This window comes from Patella vulgata, chromosome 4 (assembly GCF_932274485.2).
Source record: "Patella vulgata chromosome 4, xgPatVulg1.2, whole genome shotgun sequence".
Lineage (NCBI taxonomy): Eukaryota > Metazoa > Mollusca > Gastropoda > Patellidae > Patella > Patella vulgata.
Window position 1 is genome coordinate 26701482 of NC_065882.2, and position 16051 is coordinate 26717532.

The following is a 16051-nucleotide window of genomic DNA, read 5'->3' on the forward strand; positions in this document are numbered from 1 at the left end:
GTCTATATATTATTTGACACGGGATACATTCATATTCAGTAGTTCAGTTTCAGTTACTGATTTAGAACTCTAAATTGTATAAAATACATGCGTATTTAACATTACTCCCTTTTTTAAAAAGGAAAACCGATTCTCTTCTGGGTTTGAACAGAAATAGATTCTGTAATTTTACTTAAACCATGATTTCATAAGACAGTTCTTCTCTTCAAACTGTCTTGTTGACAATGTGTAGAGAAGTTTAAAGTTTTAATGAAAGATATGGCTATTGGTATGAGGAATCTGACCAGCCTTTGATCAGTCTACTCATTACAACAGTCTGTCAACACTTACTGTAAAGAGATTGAGTCTATGAACACTGGAGTATTATGTGAGTAAGGCTTTGTACACGATTGTGTCATTACAAGACGACGGTAGGTAAAAGTTGAACAGGCGATCCGCGACGTGACGAGAAGGTAATTGTCAGGATTTCTGGCTTATTAACTACCCAGGTGGTCAAAAATGACCAGTTTAGACATTTACATGGCGATAGTTCCGCCAAGGATGTTACATACAACAAACTAAACTGACCGTAACCGACATCATTGTAGTCTGATATAGCCTTTTATAGACTGATGCCCAACATGCTAAAAACAAGTCCCGCAACATTTTACTCACTCGTAACAAAGTTTTAATTAAAGATCTCAGAACTTAATTCGGTTCGCTTAAAAAATCGATTAGATCAACTTACTGATACTCAGATTAAATTTCAATCTATACTGGAAAGTTTCCAATAATAGGTTCATGGGTATACTATTTTAAACAGTTTTATATCAATTATCCTTCTAACATAGAGGTACCTTACCAACTAGTTTTAATAATTTGCATCGAAAATTTTGAAAATAACCCCTACAAATGACTAGAGATAGTTTCCAAATAAGCATCGCTCAACTGGGATGTATTAAATGTTTGGAATTAGTGACACCTGTGTGTGTAACATGGAGTGTTTTACTCTTAAATATCAAGAGTTAGTTACAGTATAAAATGTCGTTTAGTCAGCAGTAAATTGTTCCAATTAGTTTATATGTAGATTTATGTAAAGGTCATGGGACAGATATGTAGACTGTATTAATATTATTTCGTGTTTATTAGCTATCTCTTAAAACTTTCAGCGTCAGCTCATCAGCACGTGAAGTCTCAAATCCTTGCCAGTTTATTATGATAAAGAATGTTATGGCCATGGACAGCAAACCTGTGAGTCAAGTTTCACACAGAATACCTGGTGATTTGCGGTACGAACATAACCACTAAACGTTATTTTCATCCTATTATACTTTTAATTACTCGTTAAAAACTTGTCTGGGCACCATTTGTCGGTTAATGAAATCCCTAAAAGCCACGAATGTGGTTTCAGTCGGCAAATCTGTGAACTGTGATATCTAGATCACTTTGTGTTTACTTTGATGACCGAAAGAGTTTAAAGGTGTCTTTAGTTTCGTACAATTCTAAGAATTTATAGATATATCTGTCAGCTGTTATGTATAGTCTACATGGATCAAAGCGGACATTGTCAACATATAGTTATTGTCAGAAACACTGACCAAAACTTACACAGAACACGTTTGTGAATATAAAAAAATATCCTGGTGTTCTTTTTTTTACGATAATGGGTATTATTCACAGTGTGGTTAATAAATGGACATAGTCATAAATATTATACATGCTCGGACAAGCGTGCCTTAAAGCTGTGAACAATAATCTAACATTTAAAAATAAGTTATGAATTTGACAATTTATTAGAGCAAAAAACTATATCACTAGGGCAAATTCATTTTATCATAATTTTGTAAATGACAATGGCATCACTTGTTTCGTTAAACATTAAATGTCATTGATATGACTAATACTAATTTCAATTGACTCGTTTCCGCAGTAGATGTTTTCAACAAATGATTTTATTTTTTAGTCATCATTATAAATATAACACTCTATACTAATTGATATTGAAAGAAAACTCGTTCGGATCAATAATTAATGTTCTAATCTAGGTCAGGTAGCCATTTTAAAAGGGGGATCTGTTGAAACAAGGTATTGATTTATCTAGGTTTACATATGATGAACACGACAATAATAAAGATCGGATTTGCTGTACTGGGTGAACCAAGTAGAACGATTGTAACAGAACAACATACTTCTTTCATCGTGTGAATAATTCAGTGCAGAGAAATTAGTGTAAATAGAAGGTTAAATGACATGACCCGACCAATACATCAAACAGAATAACCACGAAAAGAAAAGAATATTATTAATTATTAACAATCTTTAAAGAGCCCACACCTCTCGAACAAACACTATGTCTGGGACTAACATACTGGCGTTTTCTCCTACTCTTGATCAAATTACGACTGTTAAGTGTTCTTTTACGTACACTCCAATATGTACACGGGTGGACCTCCTCGCTTTTTTGTTCCATCCGAACGACTGCACTGCACTGCACTGCACTGCACTGCAAAACACTTTCTTGGTTAGCAATGTCAGCGCTACCCTCGACAACTAGGAACTGGGATAGGGAAATTCCAAAATTCCAATCAACCGTTAGCTAATGGTCTGGGATATAAAATACCCGCTGTACAAATACAAGAGTCACTTTATTATAATCAAATTTGTGGATTTACATGAATATGCACGACCATGTGGTGATTAAAATGCGAATTTTGAAAAGCTATAATCAAAGTTCATTAACAGCGATAAAGAAAAGTGTTGATAATAAAACACAACCTTGTAAGAACCCAATGTTATGTAATCCAAAATACACATGCAAGTGGAAGACTAAAGTAAACTCGTCTCAGCGAACAGAAATGTAAATAGTGGCTAGTAAAACAAACTATATTACGATAGGGAAATATTTAAACAAGTCCAGAAGACCCGCGACGTTCGTCGTATAGTATATCAACGTCGAAGCCAAATGTTGAAAACATGTAGACAATGATCTAAGAAACAGGGGAGCTTGCACAAGTTTGTCCTGGTTGCCGAGATGAGATTGTTTAGCTGTTCACGTCCCAACCAGGGCTAAACTCCTCCATCTTCATCGTGTTTAGATAACTCAAGGAACGCACACGGACAAATAAATCAGACAAACATCAGCAAAGACACAAGGACAAAATGTTAGGAAAACTTAACATAAAGAATGGCAAACTGACATGTAAATTGTTCACCAAGTAAACACAGCTACTCTGGCTGTTCCTTGTTTCTTTAACATATAGATAAATGAGAAATCTTTCCCACATTTCGTGCCTTTTAAGAAGTTAAGCGATTTTTCTTCCTTCGTCCGATTTCTAGACAAAAAAATCACAGACTTTAGCACCCTTTGTGTATCTTTACCTGGATGACAAATACACATAAACATTTATCTTTAAGTTATTAGCTGTGCAATGGCTGACATTGGTATGATTAAAGAGTTTTCACGCTTACAACAATTTAAGTTTCCTGGTGGTTCTATGAAATTAAAAAAATAAAAACTTGCATAGGGTTTGCAACTGCAAAGGAGTTTTAAACCGCCATAGCATTGCCATCTCTCGTGTTTAGGGATAGTCGTTACATATTATGGCATTAAGAACTATAGTAAAATAAGCCCGCTTTTTGTTATAACACATATCTTCATATAGTAACATTTCCGTTGTGACGGAAACGGTACACGTATCGGAAGTTGAATGATGGTTTTCTCAGAATTTGAGCTGCACTAGCTAGTGCTAGAATAGTTGTATATGTATATAGGATAGGATAAACTACTGGGTCGGTTAGTGACATATACACATGTTCTGTCGACACAAATTCTCAACACTATTATGTTTCAAGACACATGAAGGGAATTGTATGTGTAGATATATACATATGCAACTTCTGTCGTCTTTGTTTGGTTCCCACGATACGAAACTAAGATGCAACACAGGACTGTATTAGGGTTATTCATGACACACTCCTTGGTGTATATTATAATACAAGTTTAAACTTTAATAACCCGTGACCTTTATCATGCAGTCATCAATTATAATACATCCTATGTTACCATATATACATATATAATTGAATATGTAGATTAGAAATATAGAGCAATAGACTGAATTGTAAAGCTTAACAAATGTTTTGTACAATTCCTCTGGACAGTTTTAACTTTATTTCAATAAGCCAATTTTCCAATTATAAAACATTTTTATTCTGTTACTGAGTCTTCACAATTATAAGCGAACCAATAGAGTACCGATCCGGTTAGTGCGCCTGAAATGAATTTCTTCACGTCATACCGTACTCACTGCCGTTTTCACCCTGCCAAGCTGTTCATTCATAAAGTAGAAAGACCTCGTTGTTGTCTGTTGCATTGTGAATGTTTTTGAATGAATACAAGACTCCCGTGAGTTTCCAACAGTTAATGAGTGATCATAATCTTACAGCAACGCATCGTTTAAGATACGAAAAACATTGAGTTTTACGGAAAGTTATTTGGGCTGATTATTTTCTTCTTAACAACGCCGCTTTTGAATAAGGACAGCTGTCTGGTCATTCGGATGAGACGAAAAACCGAGGTCCCGTGTACACATTGGCGTGCACGTTAAAAATCCCTTGACAGTTGGAATTCGATATAAGAGTAGGCCGTAGTGCCGCTGTCCGGGCAAAATTTCCCTCATAGCACACTGTATGGCGTATGCCCGTCTTCATTAGCCCAGTTCGGAGCAAAACAGTAGGACGTTAAACCCCATTTCATTTCATTTTGAATTCCGCCCCATACATCGTACTGGGCAAACCCCAAAATCATCGTCATGAGAACACAGGAACTTAATGTGGACATAATTCATGCATTTACATCTCAATTTATTTTTCCTGGAATAAAGAAATAAACGATGAAGAAGTACTGGCCATGTTTGATACGGGCCTGAGAAATGACCTGATAGATGGGGGGTATTTTTTGTCTTCTCAGGGTCGATTTAAATGTTTACAAGTGAGCATCCGGTGTAGTTGTGAGTTGTTCAAGGTGTGGTGTGGTTAACTCTCTCGAGGACAATCGGCTTATTTACCCAGCAATCTTACTTTCTAATACGATTGCTTTCAACGTATTCACGAACCCCTCTTAATAACCTGATACACCAACTCGGGTTTACTATTCATCTTGTCTATATTAGGTTGGTTACTGGTGAAAATTGACAGACATTAATGTCCTATATTCATAGGAATTCCCCATTATGACCATGGAAGGAAAAGGTTAAACGATACCATTTGTAATGAATTTTTCTGCAGGTATCGTCACAAAGTTAACGAATTTGTGTTTGCACTTTCATATTTAAACTACCTAAATCTAGAGCTCCGGAGTTATCTCTTTTGGTAGTTTCGGCAAGAGCCATAAGACCTCATCTTCCGAAAGTCAAAATATTAAATGGTAACGAGTGTTAAATACGGAGCGGAATATGCTTTCTATGCACCATAGACCTTCTGTGCGAGTCCACCTTAAATTTTTGTATCAACCAAGTGCTTTATTATATACACAATGTTACATGCTTTCAATGTTAGACACACCTGCTTAAATTGTTAAACTTTATCTTAAATGTAAATCTATGTACGACCCATCCTTGTCATGATTTACATTGAATAATAAATGGTTAAATTAGTTACATCCATAGATTTCATTTTAAAAGAGATAAAATCATCAGACCTCTGATAGTAACAATTAGTCTTCATTTTACCTTATTCAAACGACAACACAACTTTTGTCAAAATAGCGTTTGGGGGCAGTTTCTCGTGACTCTACTTTTACCGTTTCTGTTATTATAACTGAAGATATTAATTTTCTTGGAAATCATTCCTATAAAAATTTGATCATAATACAATTTCAGAAACCATTTCTGAAATGGATTTGATTCTTTCCCGTGGCGCATATATAAATGATAAGATATATTTGTAGTACTTGTAAGAAAGAAACTGTAATACATATAAAGTTAATGATATTTATATCAAAAAAGATAATCTTTATATATGTCAACAGGTGTAGACTAAATTCTTGTAAAATTATTTCCGCATCATAGCTAAGCACGAAGACAACTTGATTTTCCTGTCCAATGATCTGCTGTTTATTATCCTACCCCAGCAACTCAAACAAACGATCACACTTACAACGATGTAGACTTTCCAAACTGATAATACTGCCATGGGCAACCATAAATACACCAGTTTTATGAGTTTTTAGAAGTTGATAAGGTAAAACGTATCGTTTTACAGATAAATAAGTTCAAGGTACTATTAATATCAAAGAGATAAGGCGTCTACAGACTATTTTATTATAACGGAAGTAATTTATTTTTTTTCTCCAGCAAACAAACACTATGCACACCATAAAATTCGAGCAGGTCCTTAAAACACCGGAAGAGGTCTGTTCAAAAATCAGTGACCTTTGTTGGGGTATAACAGGTTATAGTGGATTAATCCATTATACATTCAAATCTATCAGTAATATTTATTTTTATCTCCCCACTCCCACCCCAAACAAAAAAACCCTTAAATTGGGGATTTATCTGAAAACCGAATTTAATCCCTCAGGGATATTTAGGTTTATTAAGATTTAAAAATGTAATATTGGTGATCTTATCTTTATCATATCAATTTTCGTGGGGTTGTGAACTAATCATTGCCAAGATTATGGGTTGGGTTCTTCAGCATTTCAATTTTGGCCAAGAGGGCATCTGGCTCAGTAAGATGGCACTGGCTCGATACCCATGCATGAGGTCCCGAGGTCAATCCCCGCGTTAGCCAAGAACAGGATCTTCCTGTCTAGTTTCCCCTTTGTTAGTGGTGCAAGAAAGGGGCAGTCTAGTCGTTCGTATGGGGACGAAACACGAAGGTATGCCTGTGTAATCGTCGACATGCATGCAAAAGAACACTAATTGATAGTTGGAAACGCTGTAGTACGGGCATGATTTCCCGAATAGCACATGAGGTTTACCCGCCTTCATTAGCCCAGTTGGGCCATAAAAATAGGATGTTAAACTTATTTCATTTCCAAGAAGCAGTCGATATTATAAACATATGGATTAATTTGGAATATTAACATTAATATTTCATTTCCAGGAAGCTTCCAAGAAGCAGTGGATTATAAACCTATGGATTAATTTGGAATATTAACATTAAATTTATTTGACTATATAAAAGAGATTTATTTAACACCCGCTTCCACCGAGGTGATATCGCCAACAATATTTACACGAAAACCCACTTGGGTTTTATGCATAGACTTTCAACAAAAATAGATAGGGTTATATACATGTTTTTCATATGTTCGGGACATTTCTTTGTCTTCTTTCTATGATTTGACCTGGTTATTAAAACAATGATTACAGACAGAAAACATTGCACAGTGCAATGGAAACGGCACAGAAAATAAGTGATGCGAAACGCTCATAGTTTACGGTTTCTATCAGCTGTTGCAAGGCAATGAAAACACATGTTAAATAGTATTGACTGACAACAACGCAACAACTCTTTAACAGAAAAACCAATGGCGTGCACACATGTTATTTCTTCTCCTGCTAGACTGTGTGTGAATGAAAAACACATTTCCTCGAGCGACGAAATAACTTTCCCACCATCAACAGCGGTTGGTAATGTACGGTATTTGTAAACCAATAGGGTTTAATTAGCTTTTTACGATATTGTAAGTAATACGAGATAGTAAAAGGTAATTCATACACCAACATTCATTTAGAGTCTGAAGAAGACCATACCTTTTATTATTGATGTGAAATTGACCACAATCAACAATTATCTACCACTTGATAGTAATTTTGTACCGAGTCTGTTCTGCAAAGACTCCGAAATCGGTTTTCTCTTCATTGACATAAAAGCTAGAATGTTGATTTGAATGACGATACGTTATTTGTCCCAAAATATAACCTAAACCCAATCCAACACACTGACTTAACTCCAGTTTATGCTGTAACATATGGTTTGCAAAGTCTTAATTTATATTCAGGGGGCTTGCAACAGATGGCCACTTTTCCTTCATATAATCTCATATTCACTAAAATTGATCGGTTAAAAATTTTGAGGTTTTCATATTCTTTGCGTAATATTTTCTCACGGTGATTTTTTCGTCCTTGCAATATTTTGTTAACTGATAGACAGAAGATAGTGGTATGTGTCGTCATCAGTACCTGTGTGTTACGTCTCGCATATCGGTGCACATACTTTCGAATACAACATTAAAGGGATAAAAAAAATAATGTAACTTAGTTCAAAGTATTATCCTTCATCACATTAAATACATACCAACACGTTAAGAGGATTGTCAAAGGTCATTTTAGAGAAGTGAATATGCGCAAGTTTGATGGGCTTGTTTGTCGTGAAGTATTACTAATTGTCAAAAAATGACAAATCTCTTCGGTGAATTTCGTGGTTGACTGATTACAGAATCAAAACAAAGCACGCAGGCAACGTTTCGGTTGAGTGGTTTGTGTACTCAGCTTTAATAGTATTGTTTAAAAGAAACGCTGCACCCATCGGTCATATCTCTTTGCCCTGTCCAGAAAATGATCTCATGTTCATGCTTCAGTTAAGAAACTCCCACAAAATAAAGTTTTAAGGTGTCTTCCATTGATTGAATGTAAAAAGAGAAGAGGCGAAAACGAATACTACACTACTAAGCTGTAAGTAATACGCATTGTGGGTTGCGTGTAATGAAAAGATGACCATTGAATCAAACTGGGTCAAGTTGGTCTATGTATCAGGGTGTATTTGAGTACCTGTAGATTATAGTAGGGTATATAAAAAAACTTGTCTCTAATATGAAGTGGTTAATGTTTGCTAAAAATACCGTAATGAGTAAAAGGTGTGACTACATTGGTGTTACAAGATAATATCGCCACAATTTGTTCATATTTCATCCAGACGGAAGGGCAATGAGGTCTTCGTGTTCATACAAATACCATAGTTATGTACGGAAAGAATAGAATAAGGTCTTCAGACAAGTACCGCAGCTGCACATACAAATAAGGGTTTTAAAACGTCAAAGAACAGAAAGTAGAGCCATGAACTTCTGTTTAGATGTTGTGACCTTTTTAATACAGTTAAAAAAGACGTGAAAAGTCATGGCCCGGAATAGACTAACGGCGCGTCGTGGTTTCATTATCAATCCTCTTGTGCTGGCAGCGGATACGACATCCAATCTACCATGGACGATGTTCCAGATTATCAAAGATAATGATCTGCCATACCACTGTGGTAGAATACCCTTTAAAAGGGGTTTATCGAGATGTAGAGCTATCTAACTAATTAACTGATAAGTCCATGCCCGGTGATCACTTTTAATGACAAAGCGATTGACACTGATGATGTACACAGAGATCCAATATACTTCATACTACGAGAACAGATCTCTGTCCTAAATGGCCGCCATATCAAAAAATTAGTATACTGTTTTATAATGCAGTTCTACCCTGTTTCACATCTGTCGTACACACAAAAACTAAATATACTTTTGCAATTTTATTAAATGGAAGCAGAATAACTACTTAACAAAATTGTTGAAGTATACTTAGTGTTTTCGACTAAAATCGTGGATTTAGAACTTAAAATGTCGGTCTCAACTAGCTTAGTGTCTCTTCTCAAGCGGAGTTAACTGCAGACAGACAGCCTAAGTTTATTGTGTGATGATGCATGCAAAAACAGTTTAACGGTCGTTAAATTTAAATTCGTATTTTTCAAAAATCGAATAACCGACTAATGCGGTCATACATACAGAGAAGTAAGTCGAGCAATTTCTGCATGACAATTTATTTCCTTAAATTTCGAGACCATAAATTCTAACATCGAAATGATGAATTGAAATTTAAGTAGACAGAGTAAACATCAGTAGCATAACAACGACGTAATTCTGACATCTTCGTTAAACATAAATTATTAGATTATGCAATAGTTAGTAACATGTAAAGGCAAGCGTGTCATTAACTTTGATACCAGATTGGTAATACCTGACTTTAAGAAGTTAAACCTGTTTCAGTAAAATGGTTAAAGTTATGCCAAGTCAAAGTAGATAAATAGTCGTTTATTTAATTTACATTAAAATACTCAATGCCGATAATGTATCCATTAATGATAGTGATGGGTACTCTTGTACTAATTTGACTGCCGTTAGATTGTTTCGTCTACTCGGACGTTAAACCGCATCGATTTCGGCTTATGTTAATTAAAGGGTGGAGGGAATGTACTGATGTCCGTGATAAGACATGATAAAATGCTGATATTTAATACATATGAACTAAGTGTTCCCCACGTCTACGTTTGTAAAATATTAACCCTTTGGTCAGCTTTTCTAATGAAAACAACTAAGACAAAATAGAAATACAACGGTATTTACTATATATTTTATCTACATTTCGGCACATCAATTAATCTTAATTCAAACGGGAATATTGGTACAAGAATTTTAGTATTGAATCATTAAGTAAAATTTCGGTTATTGTTTAATTTGAAGTCATTGTCTCCAATCGATCATTATAATGGTTACTTTGTTAAGCTCTTGTGAGATTTAAGTACTAATGTGTAAATATTTAAGATCTATCACCATGACACTAAACCCTCACTAATCCCATTACGTTATAAGTGTAATAATATAAGTTCTTATCTTCTTAATATATCTTTGTATTATGCATGTACGTAAACTATTGCAACAACAATGATGTATATCATCAACTGTCTTCGGAAGATTTTCCTCATGGGTGATTTATTCCACTTCCAATACCTATAACTGTTTATTTTTTATAAACTTTTAATGCCACAAGTACGTGTATATTGGGTTCTGGAGTTTAGGTTCTTATGACCCCCAGATATAAAGTATAAAAAACTTTATCGATATGTGGGTTCTGATTTATGAATACATCGTGTCGGTGTCTCTATTCACACATATAAAATACTTATACAAATAAAAGTATGCGGTAGATAATACTTGATAAATCCTAGAGTAATTCTATGCATACTTGGAATAACAATCACCCACGTTATACAATTATAACACAAATAAATACCCCCTTATCCCTTCCTGTGTATTATTCACATACACGATCCTCGAAAACATTGTTCTAGAGGTAAAATTCAAACGGCGTTTTGTAGTTCCGTATATAATTTTAGTTGCTTAATACTCTTGATTTTAATTTCGAGTATGACGTGAACGGTTCAAGTCTCTAAATCTTTTGCAAACTACAATATTGTGAAAGTTGAATCTCTAAAAGCAGTCCAAAGTGGTTTAGTTCCGTTTGAACAGTATTTACAAATATAATATGGTATAATAAGTAGACAATATAAAAGGGATATGGTAATAATTTTCGCTAGAATCTTTTGATTTTTTCTTAATTAAATGCTAGATAACAAATATGAGTACATTTTAGAGTGGATTAAGCCATGGACAATTTGATATTTTCCCAAAAATATATATGACGCACGTAGACTTTGAAGTTGAAAGAGTGTGAGATGTTATTTTCTGATAGCGTTCACAATCAATCAAAACTTTAACTGATTAAAACCGATACACGTTTCATCAAGGACATTTAGTCATTTATCAGACGTCAAATTGAAATGTGTATATCGAACTATGACTTCAGGTCAACTTGGGACAAAAGCACAATTTAAATTAGCTTTCATCCTTTTGATCTATAAATTCGGGTCTGAAAACTAGCCAAGTATTCAGAACGAGAATCAATTGTTTCTGGGAGTTAACTAACTGTAGTTGGTTCTTTTGTGATAAAACGGTTAGGTGGAAATATCAATATGAAATTAAGTCATACATCTGCCAACTCAGGCATGATTTATTTCATTTTTCTTCTATTTGTCATAATTTGAATAATAAATGAAATCAATTTTCTAGTTAACAACAGTAATTGTTATAACCGGTCTATCTACTAAAAATGAACACATTTAGAAAGTTACTTGAGTTCATATGTGAGTTTTGTCATCTTGGATTCATGATTACGTTTCGGATAAGTTTGAATGTAGTGAATCCGAACCCGGATATTTTCAAAATTTAGTAACCATCTCATTGTTTCTGATATTACAAATCAAACCCTGTATGTAGCACTTCGATGATATTTATAAATCAGATTAAAATAATATCAACAAACACAATTTTGTATAATACAGGATCGGGATTCAATCTAATCAAACAAATCATTAACTGCAAAATTGAAAATTGATACATATGACGTCATATCAGCAATTTTTTTGAAGTCCTACGGCAGTAATTTCTGTAACAAAAGCTTTTATCGATACTTTAATATTTTACTATGTTAAAAAAAAAAAATCAAACAATGCTTTTAATTACTACTGTTGATATCAATTGGGGAAATCAGGTGTATTATGTGGATCTTGTTCTGTCTTGTTTAAGGAGACTAATTAATTAAAAAAAATATTTATTTCAATTCTTACGTGATCATGGTAGACCCATGTTAATGTTTTCAGAAATTTTAATTAGAACAGATGGACAATGCCTACAAATGAGAATGTTTTAAAACAATACTTGTGTGCTAATTAAAAACAATTTAGTTCTATATCTAGCAGGAAAGTTTATTATGTATGTAAATCGAGACAAGTCACTCTCTACCATCGAAAAGTGTCAATTACTTTCCCCTTAAAAATGTCAAAGTACAAGGTCTATTATAATATACCATGTCACAAACACAAATTATTCTAACGAATGAGTAATAGGGACATAGTTTCCTATCAAGCATCACTGACGTATGTATTTCCGATATGATAAATTTGTTAAGTATAAGCTTGTCGATATGCCCACGTAAACTTGATTTTATGCTTTATTGAACACCGTCTTTGAACCTGTCTACAGTATGATAATATAGGTAATATTGCGACATGTTTAATAAGTATATGATATATTATGAAAGTTGATGTAATATTGTAATATGTTTAATTCGTAAAAATTGATTGTGGCAAAGATAAAAAGACTGAAATTCGCATTTCTTACCCCCTAGAGATTAATATACTTATAACCCATCTGTATTGTAATTATCAACTATAAAATCTTAATAGTCGGATTGTACGTTTTTAATATATGAATTAAGAGCTGCATGTTGTAAATAGAAATATATATGTTGACACCGTTAAACAATAATAAAATAATTACATAGAACTCAATTACAGAAAGCTTGAATTAATGTAGGTGTGGGTGGAGGGGGGGATATATTTTCTCTGAGGTCTTTTACGCAGTCTGGGGGGGGGGGGGGGTACTAATACAAGGGATGCTGAACTCTGTACGTCGCCGACGTGGCTCGAAGTGACTGGCACTTAAACTCCCAGAAAAGATAACAATACCCAACTGCCTTTGAGCAAAAACATTTGTAATTTTCAACGAGATGGTGTTTGCTTCTGTTGAAATGGCGGTGTTTTATGGCGGTTACGTCATCACCGAAATCAGTATAATGCGTACACACAGTGCATATTAACCATTATAAGTTTTGTTTATATTATTTTTGAAATAACTTACCTTTCCCAATAATCTACCACGTAGATATGTTGTATCGGTAGTATTATCATATATAATAAAGTTGGGGTCAAATTGGTCACTCTCGGTTGGTCCACGAGCATTATCACTTTTATTCACACGGGTGCGTAATTCCTTCATTGGGCTAGTACTGTATATAGCTGGTTCTAACAAACCAACCGACATCTACAATTCTTGAGTTGACAAGACTATTTGGTCGATCGTCAGTCGAATTTCAACTGACGTACTAAGTTTTGAAGATTGAACTGTAGATTTTGAGCCATACAATACGTATACCTATTATATATATTATACTTCTATAGTCATGGATAGACCTATTCAATATCTGAACCAGTCGTCTATGGTCGTCTAAACGAATTACAGTAATAATCCGATTTGAGTGTTGATGTCTGGTCGGTGTACATTTATCTCAAACTCAGTGACACGGTGACAGTCACACAAACCTGAAATGAGAAACACGTGCAAGTTTAACAGCGTGTATCGAAAGTCGCCAGACATGTATACAATTATTATTCAACTCTAGTCAAAATACCATATGTGAATTAAACAAAACAATAAAATAAATACTTTTAAAGGGATGTGCCAAAAGGAAATTTCAATATTGACAAGGAATCAAAATTAAAATTACCCAACGAATAACTAATAACTTTTAGAAAATACCATTAATTAATTATTCCCATGTATTCATTGAGTGAAAGAACAATTTAAATTATAGTTTAGCTATACCTTATCAATTACCCCACGGTCACAGTCAATCCGTATTCAAACTCAAAAAGACGATGATTTGTAACAAGTTAGCCCAAAATGACAATAAGTTCAAGTGTTGACAGTCACTAACACTGTATGACGGCGTAGGTAGGGGATAGGTCATATTATTAGACCAGCTACCAGCTACCGGAAACATTAACTCTCCGATTGCAAAAGTGGCCCAGTTGTGATAATCGAGTTTTTATCTCAATATTGCACAGCTGTTAGCAAATTTTATCTTCAATTTTTTCGTCTATATATAAACCCATAGAGAAAATAGCGTGTACTTTATAAGCTGAGTTATGAATAGATTTAATTCAAACATGCTGCAAACTTGTTCCAGTTTAAAAGACAATATTTGAATTTAAACATTTTGAATTTTATCAGCAATTCGACATCATTTATTAGGTTTAAATAAATGATGAGTATATATTTTCAATATTGTAAACGTTTGAACAATGTGCGCCATATAAACCCACAAATGCTAAGGGTAATAATATGAACGTGTTGAGATATACAATATTAAATAGGGTTGTTGTTTTTTTATTAAAAATCATGGGAATTTAGTTGATATTGTATAATTATATTATGCCGAATTAGGATATAATCAATAATGGTTTTATTCTCTTTGATGTTTGGATATACTGTCATACAGGTGTATATTATATAGTATTATATGACATATAACGGTGAACAAGTTCAACAATATGGGTAATAGTTATATATATATATTCTACCTGGCTCACTCTGTCCTATATATACGGAATGTTGTGTGTCTGAGAACGACCGGTGACCTACATGCTATATAATAGTACTGTCTGCACCTATACGACATTGGAACGAGACCTGTCTAACTTCAAATCAAAACGTGACAGTTTTTAAATTCAATGTATAAATAATACTACAGTAAGTATAAGATAAATCCTATACATATCAATAAGTAAATGAAGGTTTACCTGTACATTGAATCCTAACAACTTGGGGAAAATCAATAACGTGATTGTCGTTCAACGTCTTTAGCTGTAAACTTTCCCCGTCCAATCCTAACTCAACACTGGCTCAGAATGACTACTCAGTGTGTATACCCTCTTGGTTTGGTCACGACAAGGCAGTCTTTGTAAACTTAATACAGTCAGCCGACTTCTCGTTTCAATCAGGCTACGTTTGGCTGAATACGAAACAAGTCACGCCCAGTTATATTAGTTCACACGTTTTATATTTAGAAGCATGGGTTGACAACATGGCTGCTGTTGTCCTTTATTGACAATCTTTTGTTTCATTTACCAGTTAAGAGAACACTTAAATAAAGAAATGTCTTGCACAAGACTTACTTATAATTCTTCTATCGGTCTTTGTTCAGTTCATTAGCTCTCCGACTGCCGTAAACCTCATTAAGGCGATTATTTTAGTTGCGCTTCATTGCTTTACATATTAGGAAGTTTTCGTCATCGTTTTCCATATAAGGAGTTTTCCGACGGGGGCGAGGTTGCTAACGGAGAGTTGCGACTACTAATATATACAAATAGATAAACAGTCTCACGTGGTAAATGTATTATGACAGCTAAGAGGATCTAAGATGAATAATATAAATATAGATAGTAAAGGTATTAGTTACTGTGTGGGGGTTAAAATCACCTTTATACGGGTGTGATTGTCTATTCGTTCACACAAATTGGTGTAAAATGAATTACTTACAAATATACAACTATAGGTAGATGATTCATTCTTAAATTACAAATAGTGTTTACAATCGTCATGACATCAACTATCCTACATGTAATCTAT

At 34.1% G+C, this 16051-nt stretch overlaps 1 protein-coding gene across 3 annotated transcripts in view; it reads right to left on the minus strand.

Annotated features, from left to right (window-relative positions):
- LOC126818883 (serine/threonine-protein kinase PLK1) overlaps positions 1-15666 on the minus strand; it is a 38925-nt gene extending 23259 nt beyond the window's left edge. Inside the window, exons 1-2 of one of the 3 annotated variants that reach the window (XM_050546521.2) lie at positions 15598-15666; positions 13502-13962 (exon numbers count right to left, since the gene is read on the minus strand). In XM_050546521.2, the coding sequence (XP_050402478.1) occupies positions 13502-13684 (183 nt within the window). In that variant the 5' untranslated portion in view covers positions 13685-13962; positions 15598-15666. Of the gene's footprint in view, positions 1-13501; positions 13963-14245; positions 14359-15222; positions 15434-15597 lie in introns of those variants that run through there. The other 2 variants (XM_050546519.2, XM_050546520.2) reach the window with 2 other exon arrangements.
- Positions 15667-16051: the final 385 nt, after the last annotated feature.